Source organism: Solanum lycopersicum, chromosome 7 (genome assembly GCF_036512215.1).
Source record: "Solanum lycopersicum chromosome 7, SLM_r2.1".
Lineage (NCBI taxonomy): Eukaryota > Viridiplantae > Streptophyta > Magnoliopsida > Solanales > Solanaceae > Solanum > Solanum lycopersicum.
In genome coordinates this window covers 47,622,163-47,650,136 of record NC_090806.1, presented here as the reverse complement: position 1 = coordinate 47,650,136, position 27,974 = coordinate 47,622,163, and the positions used below count along the sequence as shown (strand labels likewise).

General features: G+C 40.1%; 3 protein-coding genes across 3 annotated transcripts; 1 reads left to right on the top strand and 2 right to left on the bottom strand.

The window, feature by feature from the left end:
• Nucleotides 1-734: 734 nt before the first annotated feature.
• Nucleotides 735-14,595, bottom strand: LOC112941050 (uncharacterized). Its single transcript, XM_069287379.1, has 10 exons — nt 14,131-14,595; nt 9,987-13,609; nt 9,186-9,741; nt 8,189-9,110; nt 7,522-8,101; nt 6,947-7,416; nt 6,507-6,844; nt 5,350-5,487; nt 1,799-1,907; nt 735-805 (listed from the first exon to the last, which is right to left on the bottom strand). The coding sequence occupies exons 1-10, from the start codon at nt 14,593-14,595 to the stop codon at nt 735-737; spliced, it is 7,272 nt and encodes a 2,423-aa protein (XP_069143480.1).
• Nucleotides 14,596-14,932: 337 nt separating this feature from the next.
• On the bottom strand, nt 14,933-20,242 carry LOC138337210 (uncharacterized). Its single transcript, XM_069286856.1, has 2 exons — nt 19,315-20,242; nt 14,933-16,607 (listed from the first exon to the last, which is right to left on the bottom strand). The coding sequence occupies exon 2, from the start codon at nt 16,604-16,606 to the stop codon at nt 15,014-15,016; it is 1,593 nt and encodes a 530-aa protein (XP_069142957.1). The 5' UTR covers nt 16,607; nt 19,315-20,242; the 3' UTR covers nt 14,933-15,013.
• Nucleotides 20,243-25,470: 5,228 nt separating this feature from the next.
• LOC101246156 (uncharacterized) lies at nt 25,471-27,669 on the top strand. The gene is made up of 2 exons (XM_004243716.5): nt 25,471-25,653; nt 27,101-27,669. Exons 1-2 carry the CDS (start codon nt 25,557-25,559, stop codon nt 27,349-27,351), a joined length of 348 nt encoding a protein of 115 aa, XP_004243764.1. The 5' UTR covers nt 25,471-25,556; the 3' UTR covers nt 27,352-27,669.
• Nucleotides 27,670-27,974: the final 305 nt, after the last annotated feature.

Here is a 27,974-nt window from a genome sequence, read left to right as displayed (position 1 = left end):
AAAGGGAGATATTTTGAGGGAATTAATTTAAGGAAAACTAAATTGTGATAAAAGTAAGTAAAAACAAAAATAATAAAATTTAAATAATGAAAAATGGCTACCCCTTTAGGAGATTTTTTTTAAAAAAAAAATCTACCAAGATATTAAATAATTCAAACAAATAAATAATAGAGAAAGAAATATTTGAACTTGGGCTTGATTGCCCAAATTCATTCAATTGGGCTTTGGCCCACCTGTCCTAATCTAATCCTTATACTTGGGCCTTCTTTAAAACCTGCAGAAAAAAAAATGGCCTTTGGGCCTGTTAATAAAGGGGGGGGGGGGGCTGAAGGGCCCTGGCCCAATCCTGAAAAAAGAATCACAAAGTATACACAAGTGTATACATGCTGTATACAACATATATTTGACCTATTTGGACCTCTCAAGCCCCGCACCTATTTGAATATATATTTTCCGCTACTTTTCCCTGTATTGCCCTGCGTATTTGTACCTGTACAATTTTTAAAACTTACTTAACAAGTGTATATCGTCGCCCGATAATGTATACTAATGTATACGGGCTGCACCCTACGTCCGCATTGTTTGCCTAATTCCGAATTTTAATTAGAATAGGCGTCCCTCTACGTTCCCCTGCCAATCACATTTTTTACACATATTTATATTATATCGTGTCTGTATATCAGTGTATACAGACTGTATATCAGCCTGTTTTTCGACTTTCGAGAGTTGAAAATTCATTTTAAGCAGCGTATTTTCACTGCCATCGACCCAGATTTCGGATTAGGCCTCCTGTGCACATTTCGACCTGTATATCAGCGTATAACAGATGTATAAAACATGTATACTGCTGTATACATGTTCTTCAAATCCCTGCAACAACTTTTCCAGCAGTTTCTGCTGGTTTTCTTTCGATGCTGTACATCCTTTCAGGGGTTGGCTGACTCGGAAAAAGTGTTTTGAGCCTTTATGGCTCAACGAGAAGGTTCAAGGAATCGGAGTGAGGTCCATGAGGACTCGAGAATAGTTTTCACATGCAATCAAACAAACAAAAGAGAATTAGCACCTTGAACGATAAACTAATAGCAAGCATCTTGAACAAAACGGGGATAAAAATGAACTACTTGGAGATATGAATTAGAGGGGGAGACAAATGACTTCAAAAACATATCCAAATAAGGCTAAAAATAAAACAAGAATTCACAACAAGTAAAGAGATGGCAGTGACATGAATACTTGGACACACACTCCCGCCAATTTTAAGCATAGTTAGTAATACCAAATGCGAAGCAAGTTGAGACATGACGTCATAGTCCAAATGAACTACCATTGCTTCCTCTAGCTTTGTAAATGTGACATGATCATAAGACCCAAACTCGACTTCTAAACAGTATGTTTAACAACTGCGAAAACAAACTAAACATTTGATCCATTCCAACCCATACAAATAACTCGAAGAAAGGGACAAATGAAAGTTTAGACTAGATGAACGTATAAGGAATGGCACACTTTAAGCAGCAAAGAATGCATATAAACAGGTCATAAAATGACTTCACAAGAAGCAAATAACGTAAACAAGGCTACAGCACTTTACAAATTTACTAGAGACCTTCAGAGGAAGAGAAGAAGGCGAAAGAACAGAAAGTAATACGAAACCACCAGGCATAACCAGACAGAATCATAACGCGCAATATATTTCGAAATCGAGCAAAACTAACAGATATAACATCTCATATTCACAGCGACACGAACCAAGATTCGAAACCTATAAAGAAAATTGATAAAGAACTGGAAAATGTACCTTTTTCGGAGCAGCGAACTGGAGACGATCGAGCAGAGCAAGAACTTCCTCGACGAAAGGACATACCGAGACGGCTACGACGTTTCGACGGAACACCGCGATCGACACACTGTTAATGAAACAGAACGTTTCTCTTCTCAAAAAAAATTCGATCTCCTCCGTTCTTCTGAAACCAAACAGTGAAGCCCCAAAAGGATTTGTTTTTTTTCAAACTCAAAGTTTTCAAAAACCTAAAATTTTCAGCCACCAAAAATCCAACCCAAGTTCTGCTTTTTTCCGAATTTTTCGATGAAAAATCTCTCACCACCTTTTCTGATGAAGAAAAGGGGTATTTATAGAGGAGAAGAAATAGCCCCCCTTTTCTCCTTTTGAATTCGAAACTAAATCCCATTTAGTCAAACTTCCATGGCACAGGCGTGTTGGAGAGGACGACTACGACGTTTCGCAGACCTGCTTGACAGGGTATGGGTCTCTGTCGTCGCGTCTCGTTCAAGCAAAATAAAGGGGGAAGGGAGAAGAACGTGGGGTTGTTGGCGTTTGCAGGAAATGACGTCTGTTCCTTCTGGGACTGAGTTGACGCGAAGAAGAAGAAGGAAAAAAAAGGTTTGGGTCGGGTGAGAGAAGAGAAGCTCGCGTGGGGGAGACGCGGGACAAAGGGAAGAGCGAGCGAGGGAGAGAGCACGGGGAAGGGACTGTTTTTTGAGAGCTTCCGCGCGTGGGCTTTGGGAAATAATTTGCTGGGTTTCTTCATTTGCAGGGGGATCACGTGGGGAAGGGGAAGAAGAAGGGGAAAGGGAAATGGGTCGGGTCGAAAGGGGATTGGGTTGGGTTAGTATTAAGTTAGTGTTGGGTTGAGGTAATTGGGCCTGGGAATTAATGTTGGGGCTGAAGATTAAGAGGGGTTGGGCCTGGGTAATTTTATTTTGGGAATGGGAGAGAGGAGTGGAGTGGGCTGGGGTAAAGGAATGGGTGTAAGATATACATATATACATATACATATATGTATATACATATATGTATATACGTACATATATTTATTTTCGCAAGGTTTATAAAACACTAACTCATACCGACGCGGGTCAAAATTAGGTGTCAACAACTGTTCCTCATTTTACTTGGGTGGATGCAAGCAACTCGAGGAAAATGAAGTTGACCGAACCAATTTTGACCAACTCCACTCGCCTTTAGGAAGAAAGATTTGACAAAGAGTTTAGGAATTATGGCCGAACCCTTGCAAACGGGTCTCCTACATATCTCAGGCTATATGAGAATTCAGGCCACTTGTAGTTCGATAAGCTTGATTTACCGCACGATTTCAAAGAATCAAAAGCCACCTCGACACCGAATTATGAAGGTATCGAAATGCTCGAGAATAGAATTCGAGAGCGAATGTTGGAATACAGCCGAGTTTTCAATATCGAATCCGCCTACATACCCTTAAACCTTCGGAATCAGGCTGTGTGTAGTTCGACTCGATCGTTGGAAAAGGAAAACTATTATGCTAGCTAACCTTCGGTTTTGGGACGAGTGACACATTAAACGAGTATGAAAAAGAGGCTTGTAACCTCTTAGCCATGAATGTGGCGCGCTTCACACCCATAATTAAGAGCTTACACAGACATAATTTCCAAATCTTTTGGCGTATTGTCACTCAGATTGGAAACTTGCTTCCGATAAAACAAAACTTTCGGAAGCGAGACAGAAACTGACAGAACTAGAGAAAACCCGTATGCCTCGAGAGGGGTGGTTCGATCGTGGTGGAAGTCGCTCCTCTGCTCGCGTCCTAAGAGTTTGACACTCCTCTTTGGACTGTGTCCCAGTTCGCTGCTGAGAAAAAGTTCCACGTTGTGCTGCATCCTTTTTGATGTCGTCCGCACCTGTGGTTTTTGGAGAATTCATCCTTTTGGATGCTCTCGACAAAGACTGAGATAAAACTCGTCAGCTCAAAAATGCAATTAGGATGGGAGACAGTGTCTTTTACCATGTCGACACTTCATTGTTCTCCTCCATGTTCGACGTCGACTCGATCGGTCTGACGTCCAGCAAATAAAGCTTATGCCTTGTGTTTTGCAATATCATCTTCAATGCATTCCATACTTGATGTCGAAATAAATAAATAAATGCTGATGCGATATTGATGTTTCTTTTGTTGTCATCTTCGATGCTCTCCATGATGTTTATTTTTATAAGAAATGACAGAATGCAGTCGAGGCCAATGGATGAGTATTGCTCTTTCTTTATCCAAGTACGTCCTCTTGCGGGTCATGAATATCTTCCCGCGATACGTAAATTCCTGCGAGATATGAATCTTCTCGCGATGCATAACTTTCAGCGAAGAATAAAATCTTCTTGCGATGTGCAAATTTTGACGAGGCATGAATTCTTCTCATCGTGCATAAATTTTGACGAGGCATGAAATCTTCTCGTCGTGCATAATTATTGACTCGCGATGCATGATTCCGCGATGCATGAATTCCAGCGAGGCATAAATTCTTCTCGCGATGTATAAATTTTGACGAGGCATGAAATCTTCTCGTCATGCATGATTATTGACTCGCGATGCATGATTCCGCGATGCATGATTCCGCGATGCATGAATTCTAGCGAGGCATAAATTCTTCTCGCGATGTATAAATTTTGACGAGGCATGAAATCTTCTCGTCATGCATGATTATTGACTCGCGATGCATGATTTCCGCGATGCATGATTCCGCGATGCATGAATTCCAGCGAGGCATAAATTCTTCTCGCGATGTATAAATTTTGACGAGGCATGAAATCTTCTCGTCATGCATGATTATTGACTCGCGATGCATGATTTCCGCGATGCATGAATTCCAGCGAGGCATAAATTCTTCTCGCGATGTATAAATTTTGACGAGGCATGAAATCTTCTCGTCATGCATGATTATTGACTCGCGATGCATGATTTCCGCGATGCATGATTCCGCGATGCATGAATTCCAGCGAGGCATAAATTCTTCTCGCGATGTATAAATTTTGACGAGGCATGAAATCTTCTCGTCATGCATGATTATTGACTCGCGATGCATGATTTCCGCGATGCATGAATTCCAGCGAGGCATAAATTCTTCTCGCGATGTATAAATTTTGACGAGGCATGAAATCTTCTCGTCATGCATGATTATTGACTCGCGATGCATGATTTCCGCGATGCATGATTCCGCGATGCATGAATTCCAGCGAGGCATAAATTCTTCTCGCGATGTATAAATTTCGACGCGGCATGAAATCTTCTCGTCATGCATAATTATTTATATTGCCCCCGTGAATAGTAACGGCAAGACGACCTCCAAATAATATATCAACTTGATCGATAATGATAAAAATAATAATTGCATAGCTGTCTCTTCTGAGTTAATGCATTGTCTTGATCGACAATAATCATCTTGCTTTGATAACGCAATGCAAATAGCGTCTTCTATAGAAATCGTGAAATCTTCGCTAAGATTCCTTTTTGATCCACCTTTGAATCTGGTCAGGCACTTTGTAAATTTCATGTATTGGGGAATGGCTTGAAATAAACAAACACATTCACAAGCATCTTGGCATAAAGATATGAAATGCTTCTTGCTTTCAATAAAATCACCGGCTTTGGAGATAGTTTTCTCCTTCTCCGTATTCATCAGTCGGAAGAATTCGGCCGATTTCGAAGTGAAGCTATAAACCTGCATCCACAGAAAAATTGTCAGTTTTAAACATACTGATCTGTGTCGATCCCTTCGATTGTTTGCTCCCTGTCTTGACGTCCTCGGTTGATTTCCCGATTTCCCGACTCTTGATAGATAAGAAAATATCTTATGCCAAAACAGATGAAATATAAAAGGGAAATTTTTAAGAGAAGCAAGAAATTTTTTAAGAAATAGTATCTCGAAAAAGTCAATGCCAAGTCATGTCATGTCAGGCTTAACGAGCTTCTTTGAGTCCGACGCTTGTCGAATGAATTTCAAAGGCATTCCGTACTTGTGGGGAAGTCCCATGACAAAATTTTGAGGCCATCCTCAAAATTTCTGTCCCAGTTTAGTATCTTGCTCATCTTTCCATAGTAACCGAACAAATCTCGGAATTTTTGAGATCTTCTCAAAAATTCTGTCCTAGTCGCAAACTCGAAATGTCTTTAGTTTGATCCGCTGAGGAGAAGGTTCCTTTTGGAAAATTTTTGAGTCCCTCTCAAAAATTCTATCCCAGTTTCTATTGTAGAAGGGGGAAATAGAAATCTTACGAGAGATATGACCGAGCCCTTGTGGCGCCTACGTATCCCGTTGAGGCAGGAATCAGGTCAAACGTAGTTCCCCTTAAAGGTTAACAAGAATAAAATTTACAAAGAAACCGACCGAAGCCGACAAAGGCTGCCTACGTATCTCATTCTCGAGAATTCAAGTCAGACGTAGTTCGTTACAAGAGGGATTCAAATTCGAACAAATACAAGCAAACCAAAGATTACAAGTAAATGATGGGAAATGCAAAACGAACTTCACGCGTAATATCTCTTGACAGCATTTGAGTTGATAGGTTTGGGCCACACAGCGCCATCCATCTCTGACAAGACTAAAGCACCTCCAGATAGTACTTTGCGGACCATGTAAGGACCTTGCCAGTTTGGTGCGAACTTTCCTTTGTACTCGTCTTGATGAGGAAAAATACGCTTAAGAACCAACTGACCAACTTCAAAATTTCTGGCTCTTACTCTTTTGTGAAAAGCGCGAGTCATTCTTTGTCTATACAACTGGCCATGGCAAACAGCAACCATCCTCTTTTCATCAATCAAGGCTAGTTGATCAATCCGTTTGCTAACCCACTCAGCATTACTTATCTCAGCTTCTTGGATGATCCTCAGTGACGGTATCTCGACTTCAATAGGTACAACTGCTTCTGTTCCGTATACTAGCAAGTATGGAGTAGCCCCAGTTGATGTTCTGACCGTCGTTCGATAACCCAGTAGAGCATATGGCAACATTTCATGCCAACCCCGCTGCTTGTCAATCATCTTCCTCAGAATCTTCTTGATGTTCTTGTTGGCGGCCTCTACAGCTCCGTTCATTTGAGGGCGATAAGCAGTTGACCTTCGGTGAATAATCTTAAATTGTTCACATATCTCTTTCATCAGATGACTGTTGAGATTTGCACCATTATCAGTGATGATGGATTCTGGAACTCCAAATCGGCAGATCAAATTGTTGCGGACAAAGTCGGCCACCACTTTCTTGGTTACCGATTTGTAAGAGGCTGCTTCCACCCATTTGGTGAAATAATCGATGGCAACCAAAATAAATCTGTGTCCATTGGAAGCGGCCGGTTCTATAGGGCTGATGACATCCATTCCCCAAGCTACAAATGGCCAAGGTGAACTCATAGCATTGAGTTCGTGAGGTGGCACCCTTATCAAATCTCCGTGCACTTGACATTTATGGCATTTTTGCACGAATTTGCAACAGTCGTTATCCATAGTCATCCAGAAGTAACCGGCTCGAAGGACTTTTCTTGCCAAGGTAAGCCCGTTCATATGTGTGCCACAGACTCCAGCATGTATCTGTTCAATAAGCCTCACGGCTTCAGCAGCATCCACGCATCTCAAAAGACCCAAATCTGGAGTCCTCCTGTAAAGGACTTCTCCATTCAAAAAGAAATTGAGAGCCATACGACGTATCGACTTCTTTTGATTAGATGTGGCGTCTTCTGGATATGTCCCAGACTCCAAGTACCTCTTTATGTCGAAATACCAAGGCAAACCATCTGGTTCTGATTCCACGTGTGAACAATGGACTGGATGCTCCTTCAAATCTATATCCAGCGGGTCGATGTAATCAATATCCGGATGTTTGATCATTGAAGCGATGGTGGCAAGAGCATCAGCTAATTCATTCTGTATTCGGGGAGTATGTCTGAACTCGATCTTGCGAAACCTTTTACACAGGTTTTGCACATATTGTACATAAGATACAATCTTTGGGTTCTTCACAGCCCATTCTCCTTGAACTTGATGGATCAAGAGGTCTGAATCTCCAATAACCAGTAACTCGTAAACATTCATGTCAACGGCCATTTTCAAACCGAGAATGAGAGCTTCATACTCAGCCATGTTGTTTGTGCAGTTGAACCGTAGCTTAGCCGCCATAGGATAGTGCTGACCAGATTCTGATACCAAGACTGCTCCAACACCTTTACCCTGGTGATTCACCGCTCCATCGAAGAATAATCTCCAACCTGGATAATCTTCAGAGATATCTTCACCCACAAATGACACTTCTTCATCGTGAAAATATGTCTTGAGAGGTTCATACTCTTCATCAACGGGATTTTCCGCAAGATGATCAGCCAAAGCTTGTGCTTTTATTGCCTTCTGAGTCACGTACACGATGTCAAACTCACTCAACAGCATTTGCCATTTAGCCAGCTTCCCGGTCGGCATCGCTTTCTGGAAAATATACTTTAACGGATCCATCCTGGAGATAAGATATGTAGTATACGACGACAGGTAGTGCCTCAGCTTCTGGGCAAGCCATGTCAGAGCACAGCATGTTCTTTCCAGCAAAGTGTAACGAGACTCGTACGGAGTAAACTTCTTGCTGATGTAGTAGATAGCCTTTTCCTTCTTCCCTGTCTCGTCGTGTTGACCAAGTACACATCCAAAGGCGTTATCCGAGACAGACAAATATAGCAACAAAGGACTCCCTTCTCGCGGAGGAACCAATACTGGTGGGTTAGACAAGTAGCTCTTAATAGCGTCGAAAGCGGTCTGGCACTCCTCAGTCCACTTAGTTGGGGCATCTTTCTTCAGCAACTTGAAGATAGGCTCACATACCACCGTCGATTGTGCTATAAACCGGCTGATATAGTTTAACCTCCCTAAGAAGCTCATCACCTCTTTTCTCGTCTTCGGTGGAGGTAACTCCTGAATTGCTTTGATCTTGGAAGGGTCGAGCTCAATACCTCTTCTGCTGACTATAAACCCTAACAATTTCCCAGCTGGGACTCCAAAAGCACACTTGGCGGAATTTAGCTTCAAGTTGTACCTACGCAAACGTTCAAAGAATTTTCGCAGGTGTGTCAAATGATCCGAACTCTCGCGGGATTTAATTATGACGTCGTCCATGTACACTTCAATTTCCTTGTGAATCATGTCGTGGAAGATAGTCGTCATGGCTCTCATGTAAGTGGCACCGGCGTTTTTGAGCCCAAACGGCATCACCCTGTAGTGATATACCCCCCAAGGTGTGATGAAGGCCGTTTTCTCCGCGTCTTCTTCATCCATCAGAATCTGGTGATAACCCGCGTAACAATCCACAAATGACTGCATCTCATGCTTGGCACAGTTGTCAATCAGAATATGGATATTTGGCAACGGGAAATTATCCTTTGGACTAGCCTTGTTGAGATCTCTGTAATCAACGCAAATCCTGATTTTTCCATCTTTCTTGGCGACCGGAACGACATTCGCCAACCAGGTGGGATATTGCGTTACTTCTACCAACCGGGACTCTATCTGCTTGGTGATTTCCTCCTTAATCTTCAAACTCAACTCAGGCTTGAATTTCCGAGTCTTTTGCTTCACTGGCTCGAACCCTGGGTTGATAGGCAGCTTATGAGATACAACATCGGTACTCAGCCCCTGCATGTCACTGACCTCCCAAACAAACACATCGCTGTATTTGGCAAGCAAATGAATCAGGCTCTCCTTCTGAGTTTCATTCAGGTGAGTGCTGATCTTAACCTCTTTGACACATTCTGAATCTCCCAAATTTACCGTCTCTGTTTCCTCCAGATTTGGTTTATGTTGATTCTCGAACTGTCGAAACTCTTCTACTACATAGTCTGGTTCCCCACTTTCTTCGTCGTAGTCGTCAGCCTCGTCGTCATTTGCCTCATTTTGTTCGTTTAGCTCATGACATGACATGACGTTGGCAGGTTTGTAACTTACGTTACTGAAATCATAAACAGACAAAATTAGAAAAGTAAAATATAACAAGCAATCGAATAAACAAAGTCAAAATAAGGAGGCTTTCATTTAAATTGAATCAAGATGCAAAGTTGGGTCATGGCACAAGGCCATGTCGCCCTTTAAACAATCATAACAAAATTCAAAATCAAGAAAATGCAGAAATGGTGGGTCTCGGGCCTCTTCCGAACGACCACCGATTTTGGCATGCACAAAATAATTCCTTTCTACCCAAAAGTCCGGGACATCAGGATTGGTGTGGACGTCCAATTCTTCAGCATCTCCCCCGGTTCAGCATCGCGAAAGCCAGCTGGCTCGGCCTCTTCCTCTATGACGGCATTGATCTCCTTGAACAGGTCACAGATTCCTTCCCCGTCGTCTTCAGGCTCGGCATGCTCCCGAATTGGAAAGGAGTGATAGAGATGCGGGATCGGCTTAGTCAACTCTTGATCCCTTCTCCTCTTCATCTTCATATCATCATCTGTGGGGATGTACCCCAAACCATACTTTGATCCCTGAGCAAGGACCGGAACAGGCTCAATAATTCCTTGGGAATCTCTTCCCAATCCGAAACCTGGCTCGAACCCATTTTGCAGCATCACCGTGGCTATCATTTTGTACACGGTTGGCATGGAGTTGAGGGCCAAATCTTCGTTGGTGGCATTCACCAGCTCCACCGTGTAAAAGTCTGCGCCTTGCGGCATCTCATCAATGACCGACACCTGCTTGCCCAAGCGACTTCCCTCGCCGTGAATCACTAACTCTTCATTTTTCCACACAAGCTTCATCATCTGATGGAGAGTAGAGGGGACGGCTCCAGCCATGTGGATAAACGGCCTTCCCAAAAGAAGGTTGTAGCTAGTGTCTATGTCCAATACTTGGAATTGCGCACTGAACTCTGCGGGGCCCATTTGAAGGGTCAAAGTCACAGCCCCTAAGGTGTCTCTTTGCACACCATCAAATGCCCTTACATTGACCTGATTCTGCTCCAGTTTCCCAAGGTCAAAATTTAGTTGCCTCAACGTCGTCAATGGGCAAATATTCAAACCGGACCCATCATCTACCAAAACACAGTTGACAACCTTTCCACGACATATCACGGTAATGTGTAGCGCTTTGTTGTGGGATCTTCCTTCGACTGGCAACTCATCGTCACAAAAGCTGATCCGGTGCCCCCGAATGACTTGATGAATCATAGCGGCCACGTTATCACTACTTGTACCTGAGGGTACGTATGTATCATCAAGAGCTTTCATTAAGGCCTGCCTGTGGGACTGAGAGCTCATCAGCAGGGCCCACACGGAGATCTGAGCCGGAGTCTTCTCTAAATGTTTGACGATGGAATAGTCCTTCGGTTGCATCCTTCTCCAGAATTCCTCTGCTTCCCCCTCGCTTATCGGCCTCTTAGCATGGTCCTTCTTCTGTCCTCCGAGAGCAAGCTCATCAGGAGTGTAGCACCTTCCGGACCTGGTCATGCCTTGGGCCACGGCAGTTTCAATGACAAATTTGGGCTTAACGAGGGTTTTCGAAGGCACCAAGGAAACAGCCTTTGCAGGTGTCAGAATAACAAACTTCCTCCTTTCTTTGACGCTTAAAGAAGCGACAGCCCTTTCCAAGTCCTCATGCATAATAAGGGTAATCATCTTTGTTCCACACCCGTCTTCATCTGTTTCAATCATATTAAGGTTGTCACCTCCATGATTCGGCAACGGATTTGTGTTGACGTTTGGCACCGCCGGTTGAAGAGAAACTACCTCCTGATCGATCAGGTCTTGGATTTTGTGCTTGAGGTTGATGCAATCTTCCGTGTCATGTCCAACACTGTTGGAATGATAAGCACACCTTTGATCTGGCCTGAAGAACTTTGAGTTGACATCCCCGGGTTTGGGCCCCACAGGGTGGATGTATCCATCTGCGGCTAGCCTCTCAAATAGTTTGGTCCGACTTTCAGCAAGTGTGGTAAAGTTCCTTGAAGGCCTTTTTTCAGATCTCGGACGGGAAGTATCATAATTGCTTTGCCGAGGGGGAGGCACCCGCTGATAATTTTGGGTATTTGTACGAGGAGCTTGGCCCCGGGGATAAGGGCTTGCCTGGAAATTTGGCATTGTAGCTTGGTAATTCGGGAGGGGGTCCTGGTATAATGGAGCTTGGACTTGATAAGTGGACGGAGGTGGTCGGTAGCTCGACTGTACGTTGGCACAGTTGGGAGCAATATTCTGATAAGGGGATAGGATCTGGTATGGTTGAGGGTAATTTGGGTATATGGGAGAAAAATTTTGGAGATTAGAGGGTGGACTTTGGTACGACGAAATTTTAGCACTCTGATAGGTGGGGACAGTATTGTGGTTATTAGGATGATTGGATTGTGGGTAGTTGGATCGGTGGGACTTTGGGGAAGGCCTGAAACGATCTTGGGAATGTGACGGGTTTCTAGGGGTTTTTCTTCCCCCATACGAGACAGCGGCAACTTCCTCTCTTCTCTTTCTTATCAATCCTGAAGACCCAGGCGACGCAGATACACGGGCTATCTTCCCCGATTTTAGACCATCTTCGATAGTCTCACCAACTTTGACTATCTCAGCGAATTTAGCTCCGAATAGCAATATGATCCGATCATAGTACTCAGGCTCCTGTACCCGCACGAATACTTCCACAATCTCTTTCTCGGTCATGGGTGGCCTTACCCTCGCCGCTTCTTTCCTCCACCTATAGGCAAATTCCCTATAGCTTTCAGTTGGTTTCTGCTTTATCTTCTCTAGAGAATACCGATCGGGCACTATTTCAACATTGTAGGCGAATCGGTCAATGAAGTCCTTAGCCAATGCATTCCAACTGGGCCACTGCCTGGTTTCATGTGAAGTAAACCACTCGAGGGCCTCCCCACACAGACTTCGGCTGAAAAGCCGCATCAACAAGGCCTCATCCCTGCCAACTCCCACGAGCTGGTCACAATACGCTCTCAAATGCGCCATAGGATTGCCCACTCCTCCGAAGGTGTCAAACTTCGGAATTTTAAAACCTTCGGGAAGGTTCAAATCTGGATGGATGCACAATTCTGCGTAGCTAAGTCCGACGGCGTCTGGGATGCACTGCAGCTCTTTCATAGCCCTTTTGATTTCTTCCTTTATATCGATCTTCACTTCTTCTTTCGCCTTCCATTCTCTTTCCTGTTCTTCATAGTGATCCAACTCAGAACCGTGCACCTCGTGCTTGGCAGGAACGGGAACTTGGAAGGTGGCTCTTTTTGGTAGGGGTGGAGCTATAGAGGGACTTGGAATGTTTTTGGCGGTCTGGTAGTTTTGTGGGTAGGCCTGAGGATTGGTGTTCTGACTCAAATGCGGATGAAATGCTTGGGTATTGAAGGCAGTTTGAGTTTGGTTTTGATTTTGTGGCGGTGGGGCAGTTTGAGTATTCTGAGGATGGGGTGGTATTTGAGGGTGGTTATTTGGAAGAGGTGAAGGAGTTTGGTAAGATGTAGAAGCGTATTGAGGGTTTTGGGTTGTGAGGTCAATCACAGACGGATTATGCACAGGTGTAGAAGGCTGGTTCTGAGTTGGATCTATGTTTGATGAAGGAAAGTAGACCGGAGGTCTTGCATCAGCAATATTAGTACCAAATCCAGGTGGAGGCGCATCCTGTCTCCGTTGCATTTCAACTTTCATTTCAGCAATCTGTTGCATCAATTGCATGATCAATTCATTCTGTTCCACTACAGTGGGCTGAGCCACCACAACGTCAGTAAGACGCACTTCGTCATTGTTGTCTCCCATAACTGTTTTTCCTTTATCTGAATTTGATCGAGGGAAGGAATCTGTAGGACCTTTCGATCTGGTGAAGTAAGGATGATCTGCCAGCTTTATTGACACAGATCAGTAAAAAGGTACCTGAGAGGTAAAAACAACTCAAAGGCAAATTTGTTAGTGCATATCCAGAGTACAAAATGCATAATATCGCACATAAAACAGATAAGCACACAAGTCGTTTTGTTTGAGGATATCTTAACCCACGAATAAGGACGGATATATATTTTGAACAAACAAGAATTTGTTTGTTTGGAGCTATCTTGGGAAATCTGAATCACGTTGAGCTATGGTCTTCTTGCAGCTGCTTTGCGACGTCCGTTGATCTTATCTTCGTATCTCCGAAACATGGAGGAGAATGAAAATTTTCTGTGATAGGGGCCGGGCCGGGAAGGCTGCCTACGTATCTCACGGGGAGAATTCAGGCCCAACGTAGTTCGGATTTTAGGATGAAAATTTTCCATTCATTCTTTCGTTGTGATTACAAGGGACTTGAAAAACAACATTGAAATTTCTAGAAGACAACATTTGGAGATTTCTTGTCTTGTGGATGCGTCATTCCTTTCCTTTCAGACAGTCGGAAATGGAGGCTTGTAGACGATTTCTTCTTCATCATCTTCCTCAATCACTTCACGGTCGGGGCCACTGTTATCTTCTCCCCGATCACGGGCGAGGTATTTTCTGCCCTTTGGGTCGCTATGGGTCGCCAATTCCTCATCGAGCGCCGCGCTTCTGTCCAACAACACAGCAGTCTCGATATCTATCTTCGCCTCTCTCGCCTTTCCTTCGTGTATCTCCAAACGAAGCAAGTTCAACCTTTCCCTTAGGCTTTCGGTTTCCATCTCAACCTCCTTCTTTCTCTTTATCTGTGACGCCAGATCTTCATCCAATGTTGTGATCGCAGCTTTGTAGATCGCCGTGGTCGCGTCTACTTTGAGTCCTTCTTCCTTAACCTTCTGAATCTCTCGAGTGACTCGCTCGATCTTTCTTCGCAATTCCTCCTCAGTGAGCTCCGTCTGGACGTTCTTGCCTTTGTCCATAGCGGTGATTCAACTTTCCTGAGATGATAGAGCGGTATTTAGGATTTATGGTATGGATTTTGTGTGAGAAACTTGAGACTCGGGAATTTTGGTCGGACAATTGTAATGTTGGCTTCTGTATACTCTTTAGGATTTTGGCTAGGAGTGGGTTTACGATATCCTCAATCAAAGCAACATAACACATAAACATTTAAACAAATATATCGTGTCCTAAACATGCATGTGACCCTTTTGTGCCAAGGGTAGGCCTAACGAATTGAAGGATGTATACGCTTTTTTAAACCCGATTATTATCCCCCGCAAAATTTCATTAATAGCATCCAAAATATCTGATAAACATAAAACAGAAAATAGTCCTGAAAAATAAATTACAAAACAAAGTACAAATAAAACTGTCCCACGCAGGGGATGGTAAAAATCATGCCTCCTCTGATCCTTCGCCAAGTCTGGTCCTCTTGGCGATGTTGACCTCTTCCCACATGGCATATCTATTCGCCCAGAGATGATCTCTTGCCAATCGAGCTCCTTCTTGATGACTGAACCCCTCTATCGATTGAATCTGTCGCTCTATGCTATCATCTAACTCTGTCATGCATTGTCTGGCCATTCGCAGTTCTTGTTTCAATCGAGCTATGACTTTGGCATCTTCGGAATGACGACGTTGATGCTCTAATTCACTCTTATCAAACTTCTCTTGAAGGCGGTGAAGTCGGACTTGATGTTTGGCTCCAACATCGGCAATAATGTGAGGAACGTTTGGACCAGGCTCAATTGTTCCAGCGAGACTCTTTTTCAACCATTCTTTGTACTCCCTCGAACATTCTGGACGAAACCTATCTGGTACAGGCTCACCCAACACTCTTCGAGATCTCCACATCCTACGCATGTCTTCGGAAAATGCCACTCGCCCATTCTCGTGGTCAGTTACGAATTTCCTCATATCAGCAATCTGGGGCAACTCTTGCTTCCCTCCTAGTTGCCTCAGCACTCGACCGGGGGCGTATGGCCTAGTTCCTCTTAACCCAGCAAATACCAAATAAGGGACCTTTTCAGCTCGAACCACCATATTCTTAGTTACCACCAAACTATCTATCGACCATTGTACGTCTTCTTCTCTCAACCCTCGAAGCCTCGGATACCAAAAACTCTCTCCTCCAGTCTTGTTGCAACGATTGTGATACAACCACCAGTCATGACTATGTAGCTCGTCGGATCGTCTAAAGGGATCTGGTTCTTTGGGGTTATGAGTCTTGATTAAATGACGCATCATCCACCACTGTAGTATCAAATTACACCCTTGAAAGAAGCGTTCTCCGTTCTGACACTTGTCTAAAGCCCTGTAGATGTCGGCCAGAATCATGGGCGCTAAAGTGTAATACTTCATCGATGTTTTGTAATCCACTCCATAAAAAATGGCATGAGTGACCATAAATACACTAGGATGAATAGTGTATTTTGGCCCTTGGGGAAAAACCATCGTGCCGAGCAAACATATCGCAAATGCAAGGGGACGCGCCTCTTTCCATTTTTCTTTTGAGACGAACTCATCTTCATGTTTCTCATAAGCCCTTGCACGCCCAAATCGATAATATAACTTTCTGAAAGGTATATTCGGACCAGGGAGTTTGTCCATCCACTCGGCTTTAACCAATGACAATATCTCTTTAATTTTGGCGAAATCCCATGTTATAGGATTTAGGAGATCTGTATCTGGATGTCGTTTCCTTTTGTTGCACATGGCGATACTTTCATAACTGATGAGAATTTCTTCTATAGTTGGCGTCAACTCTACTTCCCCGAATCGAAAAACCATATTCTCGCTATCCCAGAATTTCACCATCGTTCCAATTAAGCCAGGCCACGCATTCATCTCTAACAACGACGGAAGATGACCTATGTGTTTCTGAACAATTCCTTTATCTTCGTTGTTCATGAACTTCCACCATACTTTGAGGAAAGGGTCAGGGACAGTAACCATTCTTGTTTTCAGAGGTTTGTGTGTCGGGTTCATCCTACAAAAATAGCGAACAAAATTTAGTCAACCCCCACCCCGTGGACAATAAAGCGTTTTTAAAATGCATATACATCCTTCAATAAACACATAAACATGATTGTCCGTTTTTGGCAATTTAGGCCAAATAGACACAAGGTGGGCTTCTAATGGGCCCAACACGCCTTGGGCGTTGGGTCGTCTTAGTTCAAATGCTCTTACGTTCGGGATTTTGGCTCGGCTCTACGCTAGTTGACTAAGAGTGGCTTTTGAAAGGACCGGGAACCCAAACGGACAATTTGGGCTGAAACTCGCGACAACCATTGGACGCCTGACGAACCAATAAATTGCCGCTAATTTCAAAAAAGGGTGAGTATAAAAAAGTCCGACTGCGGTTCCGCAAACCGTCCTTTAATATACTATACATATATATTGGAAATATGTCATGAATGCAACGACAATTTATAACAAATTTAAACATATTCAGTACAAACAATATTTTAACAAAAACAGTTAGTCAAACAGTCAAATCTTATGGTTAGAACTTAATTAATCCCCAGCGGAGTCGCCATTTCTGTTTTACTTAAAAATTATTATTAACTATTTTTTGGTTTTAAAAATGAAAAAACATTGACTAGGTTTCGAAAAATCAATTAATCTTATTATTTAAGAAAAATCGACTTTTCGAATTACGGAGTCGCCACTTGATTTTGATAAAATCAAGAAAAATTTCAAAAGATTTAAAACAGATTAAAATCAATTGAAAAACAAAGGTTCGAAGTTCAATGTACATCCCGAGAAGGTATTAGGCCCTCGGGATGTCCGCTAACTTGCGGTTGACCGGCGATTTGACTAAATGACTTTTTAAGTAAAAAGAAAATTTATTTTAATATTTATTATTTTATTTTTTATTATTATTATTTATTTCTAAAGGGAGATATTTTGAGGGAATTAATTTAAGGAAAACTAAATTGTGATAAAAGTAAGTAAAAACAAAAATAATAAAATTTAAATAATGAAAAATGGCTACCCCTTTAGGAGATTTTTTTTTTAAAAAAAAATCTACCAAGATATTAAATAATTCAAACAAATAAATAATAGAGAAAGAAATATTTGAACTTGGGCTTGATTGCCCAAATTCATTCAATTGGGCTTTGGCCCACCTGTCCTAATCTAATCCTTATACTTGGGCCTTCTTTAAAACCTGCAGAAAAAAAAATGGCCTTTGGGCCTGTTAATAAAGGGGGGGGGGGGGGCTGAAGGGCCCTGGCCCAATCCTGAAAAAAGAATCACAAAGTATACACAAGTGTATACATGCTGTATACAGCATATATTTGACCCATTTGGACCTCTCAAGCCCCGCACCTATTTGAATATATATTTTCCGCTACTTTTCCCTGTATTGCCCTGCGTATTTGTACCTGTACAATTTTTAAAACTTACTTAACAAGTGTATATCGTCGCCCGATAATGTATACTAATGTATACGGGCTGCACCCTACGTCCGCATTGTTTGCCTAATTCCGAATTTTAATTAGAATAGGCGTCCCTCTACGTTCCCCTGCCAATCACATTTTTTACACATATTTATATTATATCGTGTCTGTATATCAGTGTATACAGACTGTATATCAGCCTGTTTTTCGACTTTCGAGAGTTGAAAATTCATTTTAAGCAGCGTATTTTCACTGCCATCGACCCAGATTTCGGATTAGGCCTCCTGTGCACATTTCGACCTGTATATCAGCGTATAACAGATGTATAAAACATGTATACTGCTGTATACATGTTCTTCAAATCCCTGCAACAACTTTTCCAGCAGTTTCTGCTGGTTTTCTTTCGATGCTGTACATCCTTTCAGGGGTTGGCTGACTCGGAAAAAGTGTTTTGAGCCTTTATGGCTCAACGAGAAGGTTCAAGGAATCGGAGTGAGGTCCATGAGGACTCGAGAATAGTTTTCACATGCAATCAAACAAACAAAAGAGAATTAGCACCTTGAACGATAAACTAATAGCAAGCATCTTGAACAAAACGGGGATAAAAATGAACTACTTGGAGATATGAATTAGAGGGGGAGACAAATGACTTCAAAAACATATCCAAATAAGGCTAAAAATAAAACAAGAATTCACAACAAGTAAAGAGATGGCAGTGACATGAATACTTGGACACACACTCCCGCCAATTTTAAGCATAGTTAGTAATACCAAATGCGAAGCAAGTTGAGACATGACGTCATAGTCCAAATGAACTACCATTGCTTCCTCTAGCTTTGTAAATGTGACATGATCATAAGACCCAAACTCGACTTCTAAACAGTATGTTTAACAACTGCGAAAACAAACTAAACATTTGATCCATTCCAACCCATAAAAATAACTCGAAGAAAGGGACAAATGAAAGTTTAGACTAGATGAACGTATAAGGAATGACACACTTTAAGCAGCAAAGAATGCATATAAACAGGTCATAAAATGACTTCACAAGAAGCAAATAACGTAAACAAGGCTACAGCACTTTACAAATTTACTGGAGACCTTCAGAGGAAGAGAAGAAGGCGAAAGAACAGAAAGTAATACGAAACCACCAGGCATAACCAGACAGAATCATAACGCGCAATATATTTCGAAATCGAGCAAAACTAACAGATATAACATCTCATATTCACAGCGACACGAACCAAGATTCGAAACCTATAAAGAAAATTGATAAAGAACTGGAAAATGTACCTTTTTCGGAGCAGCGAACTGGAGACGATCGAGCAGAGCAAGAACTTCCTCGACGAAAGGACATACCGAGACGGCTACGACGTTTCGACGGAACACCGCGATCGACACACTGTTAATGAAACAGAACGTTTCTCTTCTCAAAAAAAATTCGATCTCCTCTGTTCTTCTGAAACCAAACAGTGAAGCCCCAAAAGGATTTGTTTTTTTTCAAACTCAAAGTTTTCAAAAACCTAAAATTTTCAGCCACCAAAAATCCAACCCAAGTTCTGCTTTTTTCCGAATTTTTCGATGAAAAATCTCTCACCACCTTTTCTGATGAAGAAAAGGGGTATTTATAGAGGAGAAGAAATAGCCCCCCTTTTCTCCTTTTGAATTCGAAACTAAATCCCATTTAGTCAAACTTCCATGGCACAGGCGTGTTGGAGAGGACGACTACGACGTTTCGCAGACCTGCTTGACAGGGTATGGGTCTCTGTCGTCGCGTCTCGTTCAAGCAAAATAAAGGGGGAAGGGAGAAGAACGTGGGGTTGTTGGCGTTTGCAGGAAATGACGTCTGTTCCTTCTGGGACTGAGTTGACGCGAAGAAGAAGAAGGAAAAAAAAGGTTTGGGTCGGGTGAGAGAAGAGAAGCTCGCGTGGGGGAGACGCGGGACAAAGGGAAGAGCGAGCGAGGGAGAGAGCACGGGGAAGGGACTGTTTTTTGAGAGCTTCCGCGCGTGGGCTTTGGGAAATAATTTGCTGGGTTTCTTCATTTGCAGGGGGATCACGTGGGGAAGGGGAAGAAGAAGGGGAAAGGGAAATGGGTCGGGTCGAAAGGGGATTGGGTTGGGTTAGTATTAAGTTAGTGTTGGGTTGAGGTAATTGGGCCTGGGAATTAATGTTGGGGCTGAAGATTAAGAGGGGTTGGGCCTGGGTAATTTTATTTTGGGAATGGGAGAGAGGACTGGAGTGGGCTGGGGTAAAGGAATGGGTGTAAGATATACATATATGTATATACATATATGTATATACGTACATATATTTATTTTCGCAAGGTTTATAAAACTAACTAACTCATACCGACGCGGGTCAAAATTGGGTGTCAACACCACTTTTTTCCCTTCAACTCACCACGCGATATTTAAGACATAAAGCCCTTTCTTTGCCATTAACACAAGCTCAATAACCTTGAACTTCATGAACAAACCCTGCACTCTTTGAAGGTCCCGAACTTGACTGTGAGTGAACATCCTTGGTGCAGTTTGAATTGCATCATGATGTAATTTCCGCCCATATTGGGCAATCTATTAAGCATAGTAGGCAAACTAGGATTATTTATTGAGTACTGAAATACTATTGATTACAGGAGGAAAATTTGTTTCTCTTAACAACAAGGATTGGCCAGCCCCAATACTGAGCTTACCAGCCGCCGAAAAGACCATGAAAGTGGTTTGTGAGTTTTTTTTAAGATTGTGGCGACTAAAATTTTACATAGAAAAAAGATAATTTTATTGTCTAATTTGAAATATTTTTCAACAATGATTTTTTACAAAAGAAATTAACTAAAGGTTGCGCGGGGGGAGAGGAGGCGTAAAAATTATTTTTAAAAATTTGAAATATTTTTTTAAAATAATATTGATGGGGAGAGCATTGGTTAGGGTAAAAAAATAAAATTTGAAATATTATTCCATAACAATTTTTTGTGGTGTGTGTGTGGGGGGGGGGGTAGGCGTTGGGTGAGCTAGTAAGAAAATTTAAAAGATAGGGACGGGGGCTAAAATATGGGGGGGGGGGGTAATGGCTACGAGGTTGGGTAAGAAAAAGATATTAAAAGATAAAATGCTACAAAGTATTTGTATTATAGTGAACATCTATCATCTGGAGTCCTTTTAGGATATGGTTAAGAGTCCTACTTGGAGACCAAGTTAGATTTCCCCTATAAATAGAGGGATTCTTTTCATTGTAAAATAATCTCTCAAGAGAAATTATAAATCTTTTCTTCTCTCTATTTTGTAGTTTCATAACACGTTATTAGCACAAGACTCTACTTTATCAAAAAATGAAGGTTAGGTTTGAAGAATTGATAAGAAATGGATAATTCCAAAAATATATTATCTAAAATATGATGACATTTGTTTGATTGGTTCTAGTACAACATCTACGATATTCAAAAATAAGAAATATTTTTCTCATTTATGAATGAGAAAAATAAATGTTACTACAATTTTCGACAGTACTTATATTATTGAGGGCTTTGGAAGAGTCATTGTAAATTTTCCTAATGGAACTAAACTCATCATAATAATGCTTTGTTTTCTCCCAAATCTAAGAGAATCTTGTTGAGTTCTAAAGATATCTGTGGAAATGGTTATCATATCCAATAAATGTATGAAATAAATCTTGAATATCTTGGTATCACCAAGAATGTCTCTAGGCAGACATGTGTTATAGAAAAGTTGTCTGCTTTATCTTTTGGCTAGTATTAGACAAAAATTAATGCAATTGAGGCATATTTTTGTATTAAATAAGAAGTTTACTTATTCTAATACGTTTGTACTTTGGCATGATCGTCTGGGACATCCTGAGTCTATAACGATGAGGCGAATTATAGAAAATTCAAATGGACATCCATTAAAGGACCTAAAAATTCTTTTAAATGGTGAATTTACTTGTACTACTTGTTATAAGACAAGTTAATTGTGAGATCATCACCAACAAAATTTGAGATTGAGCATCCTGCGTTCTTGGAACGTATACATGAGGATGTTTGTGGACCTATTCACCCACCTAGTGGGTCGTTTAGATACTTTATGGTTCTAATAGATGCTTCTTCTAGATGGTCTTATGTGTGCATATTGACATCTTGTAACTTGGCATTTGCAAAATTATTGGCACAAATAATAAAGTTAAGGGCACACTTTCTTGATAATCAAGTTAAGTCTATTCGTCTTGATAATGCTGCAGAGTTTTATCCCAATCATTTAAAGATTACTACCTATCCATTTTGGTAAGAGTTCAACACCACGTTGCTCATGTTCATACTAAAAATGGTGTCTCAGAGTTATTAATTAAACGTCTGTAGTTAATAGTAAAATCATTTTTTATGAAAATAGGCTGCCCACTTCTTTGTGGGGACATGCAATTTTGTATGCTGCAACACTTATTCGTCTCAAACCGATAAATTATCATAAGGTTTCTCCATTGCAATTGGTTATGGGCCAAAATTTTAATATATCTCATCTAAGAATTTTTGGATGTGTTATACATGTGTATGTGGCACCACCACACTGCATTAAGATGGGCCCACAAGGAAGGTTAAGAATATATGTTTTATTCGCTATCTTGAACTATTGGCTGGAGACATGTTAACTGCTCGATTTGCAGATTGTCGGTTTGATGGAATAATTTTCCCAAAATTAGGGGGAGAAAATAGTGAAATGAAAGGAGAAATTTCATGGAAAAATTAATCAAAAATTCATCTGCAGAAAATTGCAAATTAAATGACAGACGCATTTACAGATTTAAAAATAATTACTAAATCACATATTCCTACAGAGAATGTCTCAATTCAAATTAATGTCCCTATAGGACCATCCACTAGTGTTATATATAATGGGTCAAAGGCACGCCTAAAGCTTGGTAGACAATTGGGTTCTAAGGACCAAAATCCTAGAAGAAGAAAGATCAAATGTCAAGATAATACTATGAAATAACCTCATATGAAAGTTCAAAATTTGAATAATTCTGACATTCATGAAAGAACAATGAACTTGAAACTCAAGGAAATAATGAACTATCCATAAATTTAATATATGTTGAAACTAATATGACTCGATCAGAAATAGTGGTTGATTATGTCTTGACATATAATGTTTCAACAAATATCATGCAAGATAATGAGGATCTTGAACCTCAATCTGTTATAGAATGCTGACAAAGAAATAATTGGCCAAAATGGCAAGAAGCAATTCAATAAGAGTTGAATTCACTTGCCAAGCGTGAAGTTTTTGGACCTATAATTCAAACACCTAATGATATTAAATCTGTTGGTTGTAAATGAATTTTTGTGCGAAAAAGAAATGAGAAAAATGAAATACAAAGGTAAAAATCACATCTTGTGGCACAAGAATTTTCACAAAGGTCTGCTGTCGATTATGAAGAGACATACTCACCCGTTATGGATGCAATAACATTGCATTATCTCATTTGTTTCACAGTCCATGAGCAACTTGAAATGAATTTGATGGATGTGGTTACAACCTACCTTTATGGATCACTTGATAATGAGATAAAGGATTTACGATGTCTAAATCATGTAATTCAATAGCTTGAGAAATGTATTCAATTTAATTGCAAAGATCATTATATGGTTTGAAGTAATCTAGACGCATGTGGTATAACCGTCTTAGTGAGTATTTAATTAAGTAAAGTTATACAAATGATGCAATTTATCCATGTGTTTTTACAAAGAAAACAATGTCGGAATTTATTGTTCTTGTTATTTATGTTGATGAAAAATCTTATTGGAACTCCAATAGATCTTCAAATGACAATTGATTATTTAAAGAACAAATTTGAGATGATAGCTCTTGAAAGGACAAAATTATGTCTTGGTTTGCAAATTGAGCATTTGACAAATGATATTTTTGTTCATCAATCTTCTTACACAGAAAAAGTGTTGAAATTTTTTTGTATGGATGAAGCACATCCATTAAGTACTCCGATGGTTATTCATTCACTTGATGTGAATAAGGATCCATTCTGACCTCAAGAAAAGGATTAGGGAATTCTTGGTTCTAAAGTACCATATCTTAGTGCAATTAGCCCTAATGTATCTTGCTAATACTACAAGATCTGATATAGTTTTTGCTGTTAATTTGTTAGTAAGGTATAGTTCTGCTCCTACTAGGAGAAATTGAAATGAGATCAAACACATTTTGCGATATCTTAAATGGACAACTGATATGTGCTTATTTTATTCTAATAATTGTAGCCCTAATCTTGTTAGTTATACTGATGTATGACATATATTTGTTCCATATGAAGCTCGATCCCAAACAGACTAGGTGTTTATATGTGAGGTTCTGCCATATCTTGGAGATCTACAAAGCAGTCCACCGTAGCCACTTCATCTAATCACGCTAAGATAATAACTATTCATGAAGCAAGTAAAGGATGTGTGAGCCTATGTGGTTAAGGTCTATTATACATCTCATTCGAGAAAAATGTGTTTTGGAGTTTGATAAATTACACACCACTTTATATGAAGATAACGCAGCATGCATATCATAACTTAAGGGAGGATTCATAAAAGAGATAGAACAAAACATATTTCACCAAAGCTTTTCTACAGACATGAACTCCAAAAGAATGATGGTATAAATGTGCAACAAATTCATTCAAGTGACAATGTGGCTGACCTATTCACCAAATCTCTACCAGCTGCAACTTTCAAGAATGGTGCACAAGCTTGGAATGCGAAGATTGAAGTCTCTGGATTGATGTTCTCATTAGGGGGAGTTAATACACGCTGTGCTCTTTTTTCCTTACGAGGTTTTGTCCCACTGGATTTTCTCTTGTAATATTTTTAATGAGGTAACATAGATGCGTATTAATAGAGGTGTGTACTCTTTTACTTCACTAGAGTTTTTCTTTTCTTAAAGTTATTTTCATAAGGTTTTTGACAAGACACATTATTTATGAATTAGACATGCATGAGGAATGTTATAAAATATTTGTGTTATAGTGAGTAGTACTCTATTATAGTGAATGTCTATCATCTGCTGTCCTCTTAGGATATGATTAAGAGTCATACTTGGGGACCAAGTTAGATTTTCTATATAAATAGAGGGTCCTCTTCATTGTTATATCATCACTCGAGAGAAATAATAAGTCTTTTCTTCTCTTTATATTCTTTTTCATATTCTGTAGTGTGGTGTGTGGGGGGGGGGGGGGTACGCGTTGGGTGAGGTAATAAGAATTTTTTTTCTTAATTTAAAAAAAAAGTTATTTTCCTTAAATTTAAGTAAAATAAATTAATTTGTATTTTCCTAAAACATTTATATCAAAAAAATAAAATAATAATAATAAAAAGAAAATTGAAAAACATTTTAACACCCCTATACTATTTTGAATATGCCTTTTAATATTAGAACTCATTTTTTCTTAAAAAAAATAAATATATCTAAGTGCATCATCTTCGTGATTTTCTTTTTCTTTCTCTAAAAATAAGGGACTGCAATTGGAAGGAAACCAGAGAGAAAGATGGATCCTCGTCATTCACACACACAGTTACTGAATAGCTGGCGTGGTGCCAAATTTACTTGGCGTGCTGTTCTCATCTTCAATCTTGGCCTCGGTGGTAAAATCCTAAACCTCACTGCTCTATTTTGCCTTTCGTATTATAAGATTAATGCATTTCCGAATATGGTTTTAACTTTTATTGGCAGGAGAATGTGTTTCCACTTGATATTGTTATCTACTATGTAAAAGTTGTATGTGTGTGGGTGGAGTATGTTTTATTTCTGGACATTGTTTCTTCTGGGTTTAATTTAATGGGAGTAAGAATTTTGGCAAGAGCTGGTCATATGTGCTTAATTTGCTTGCTTATATGAAAATGGAAGAATTTGATTTGAGTTTTGAGTATTGCATTTATCATGTATTGGAATGTGGTTGTATTAAATTTTTTCTTGTCTTGAGGAGATGCAATGTTTTATGACTTATGAAAGTGAAAGTTAGCAAGCTCCAAATGTTGCTTATTTCCGTTGATTCATGATCCTGTGTTTGCAAATATGGATTTCAGAGAGTAGCCTGAATGGAATAATTGCTTCTTCGTATCCATTCAGGAACATGCTAGTTTGTAATTTATCTTTAGATCCTTATTTTATTACAGAAAGAATTCGGTCCATTTACTCTTTTGGGGATCCATTCATTAACTTAACTTAAGTTTCACCTTTGTTCTTGCCTATGTAAATCAGTTCTTTGAGGTGAGTGTTGCAGATGACAGTGTTTCTGTTTAACCTTGTGCCTATGTAAATGAGTTCTTTGAGGTGAGTGGTGTTTCTGTTTTAACTTTAATCCTAATATGCCAGATTTTTTCTCGCTCAATAACCTAGAGTTGGACTTATGATTTTCTAAACATGTCCTCTTCAATTCTTTGAGTTTCTCTATCCTGTCTCGGTATTAAATGTTGTTTCATTGGATACTTGATTCAATTATCAGAATTAGAGTTCTGCTCCTATTATTATTGATGCAAATTAGATGGCTAATTCTGTCAATTAGTGCATACATGCAACATTTAATCATGGAAGACGATGCAACGGCATGAACTTTTGATAAGAATAAATGCAATGGATAAATTGACACGTCTACTTATTAGTTCTTCTTGTTTTCGGGCAATGGGTTACCATACAGCAGTCTGAACCTATAAGTGGATTCACTTCTCCACCTGACCTTATTTCAGTTTATGACGCAGATAGTGGATACTTTTATTAATTACTATTTTTATGTGGGGAAAACATTTGTATTGACTGAACCTTTGTAGTACACCCTTCAAATGCTTTTTTCCCCTAACCGAAGTGTAACATATTATAGTTTTAGTCTTAAAAGCATAGAGCCATCCTCCTGTTTAATAAAGTGTGGAGCCATCTATCTAAAATGCTCCATATCAAGTACGTCATGGAATGGGGCATTAACTCGCCTTTCAATTCCTGGCGAGCATTTTACGAAAAATTGTCGTTCTTTGCATGTTTTAATGGCTCAGATTGCTTGACTTCCTAAGAAATTGATAACTCTTTCTACTTTTGCAGCTTACCTCTTTACAAGACCTGCTAAGAAGGAAAAAAAAGCTATGACTAGAGAACCCATTACTCCAGCTGAGATTACTACTCCCACTCCACCCGCTCCTCAAAATCTTGAACCCTTCTTTTCCCCTATTCCAGAACCTGTGAAGGTGCCAGAGCCCCTTTCTGTAAAGCAGCAACGCAGTGTTTTCGGATGGATGCTAAAAGAGAAAGAGGATGGTCTAACCTCAAAACCGAGAGGAGAAGATTATCAATGAAGAAAATGCTCTACTGAAGCAGTTCATACGAGCAGATTCCACCCTGAAAATCTCATGTAACGTAAATGTTTCTTAATTCAAAATTTCTTAGGCTGCTTAGTTACTAAACCATGATTTACGACTTAGCATATTTTTTTGTCACCTTCAATCTAATTGATATTGTTACCTTTGAAGTAGGCAATATAGATAGTAGATTATTTGGTACAGTAGAATTTTTTATTGCTAGTGGAGGACACATATGGAGTTTCGGGACTGTTTCGTTTATTCAAATGATTTTTTTCTCACTGAACTTCATAAGATGGTCATTTGTGTTGGCTATTTCATGAGTTATCAAAATTCGTTAGTTGTTTATTCTTGTTAGTTGATAGGAGTACTTATAAAATATGAACTATTTTGTTGACCTATTCGGTTACCAAACAACAGATACACACCAAATAAGCACTTTCCATGTCAAATTTTGTCTTAAAGCAGGATAGAAAAACAACTAGACATAGCATAAAAAAGATAACATCGATGTGGACACACAATGTTGGACCAAAAGTATATGTTCATTTATAATCTCTAGTTGCAATTGCCAATCTAGTATTCCATGCACTTTCTCATACTGTTCAGTTTTTCTCAAG

What these genes read in the sequence shown, in the direction of transcription:
- LOC112941050 (XM_069287379.1), bottom strand. Translation starts at nt 14,595, where the DNA reads ATGGACAAAGGCAAGAACGTCCAGACGGAGCTCACTGAGGAGGAATTG. An exon ending in CTGATGTCCCGGACTTTTGG is followed by an intron (nt 9,742 to 9,986) that starts GTAGAAAGGAAT and finishes TTATGATTTCAG; the next exon opens with TAACGTAAGTTACAAACCTG. An exon ending in ATTACAGAGATCTCAACAAG is followed by an intron (nt 9,111 to 9,185) that starts GCTAGTCCAAAG and finishes CATGAGATGCAG; the next exon opens with TCATTTGTGGATTGTTACGC.
- LOC138337210 (XM_069286856.1), bottom strand. Translation starts at nt 16,606, where the DNA reads ATGAACCCGACACACAAACCTCTGAAAACAAGAATGGTTACTGTCCCT.
- LOC101246156 (XM_004243716.5), top strand. Translation starts at nt 25,557, where the DNA reads ATGGATCCTCGTCATTCACACACACAGTTACTGAATAGCTGGCGTGGT. An exon ending in CTTCAATCTTGGCCTCGGTG is followed by an intron (nt 25,654 to 27,100) that starts GTAAAATCCTAA and finishes CTACTTTTGCAG; the next exon opens with CTTACCTCTTTACAAGACCT.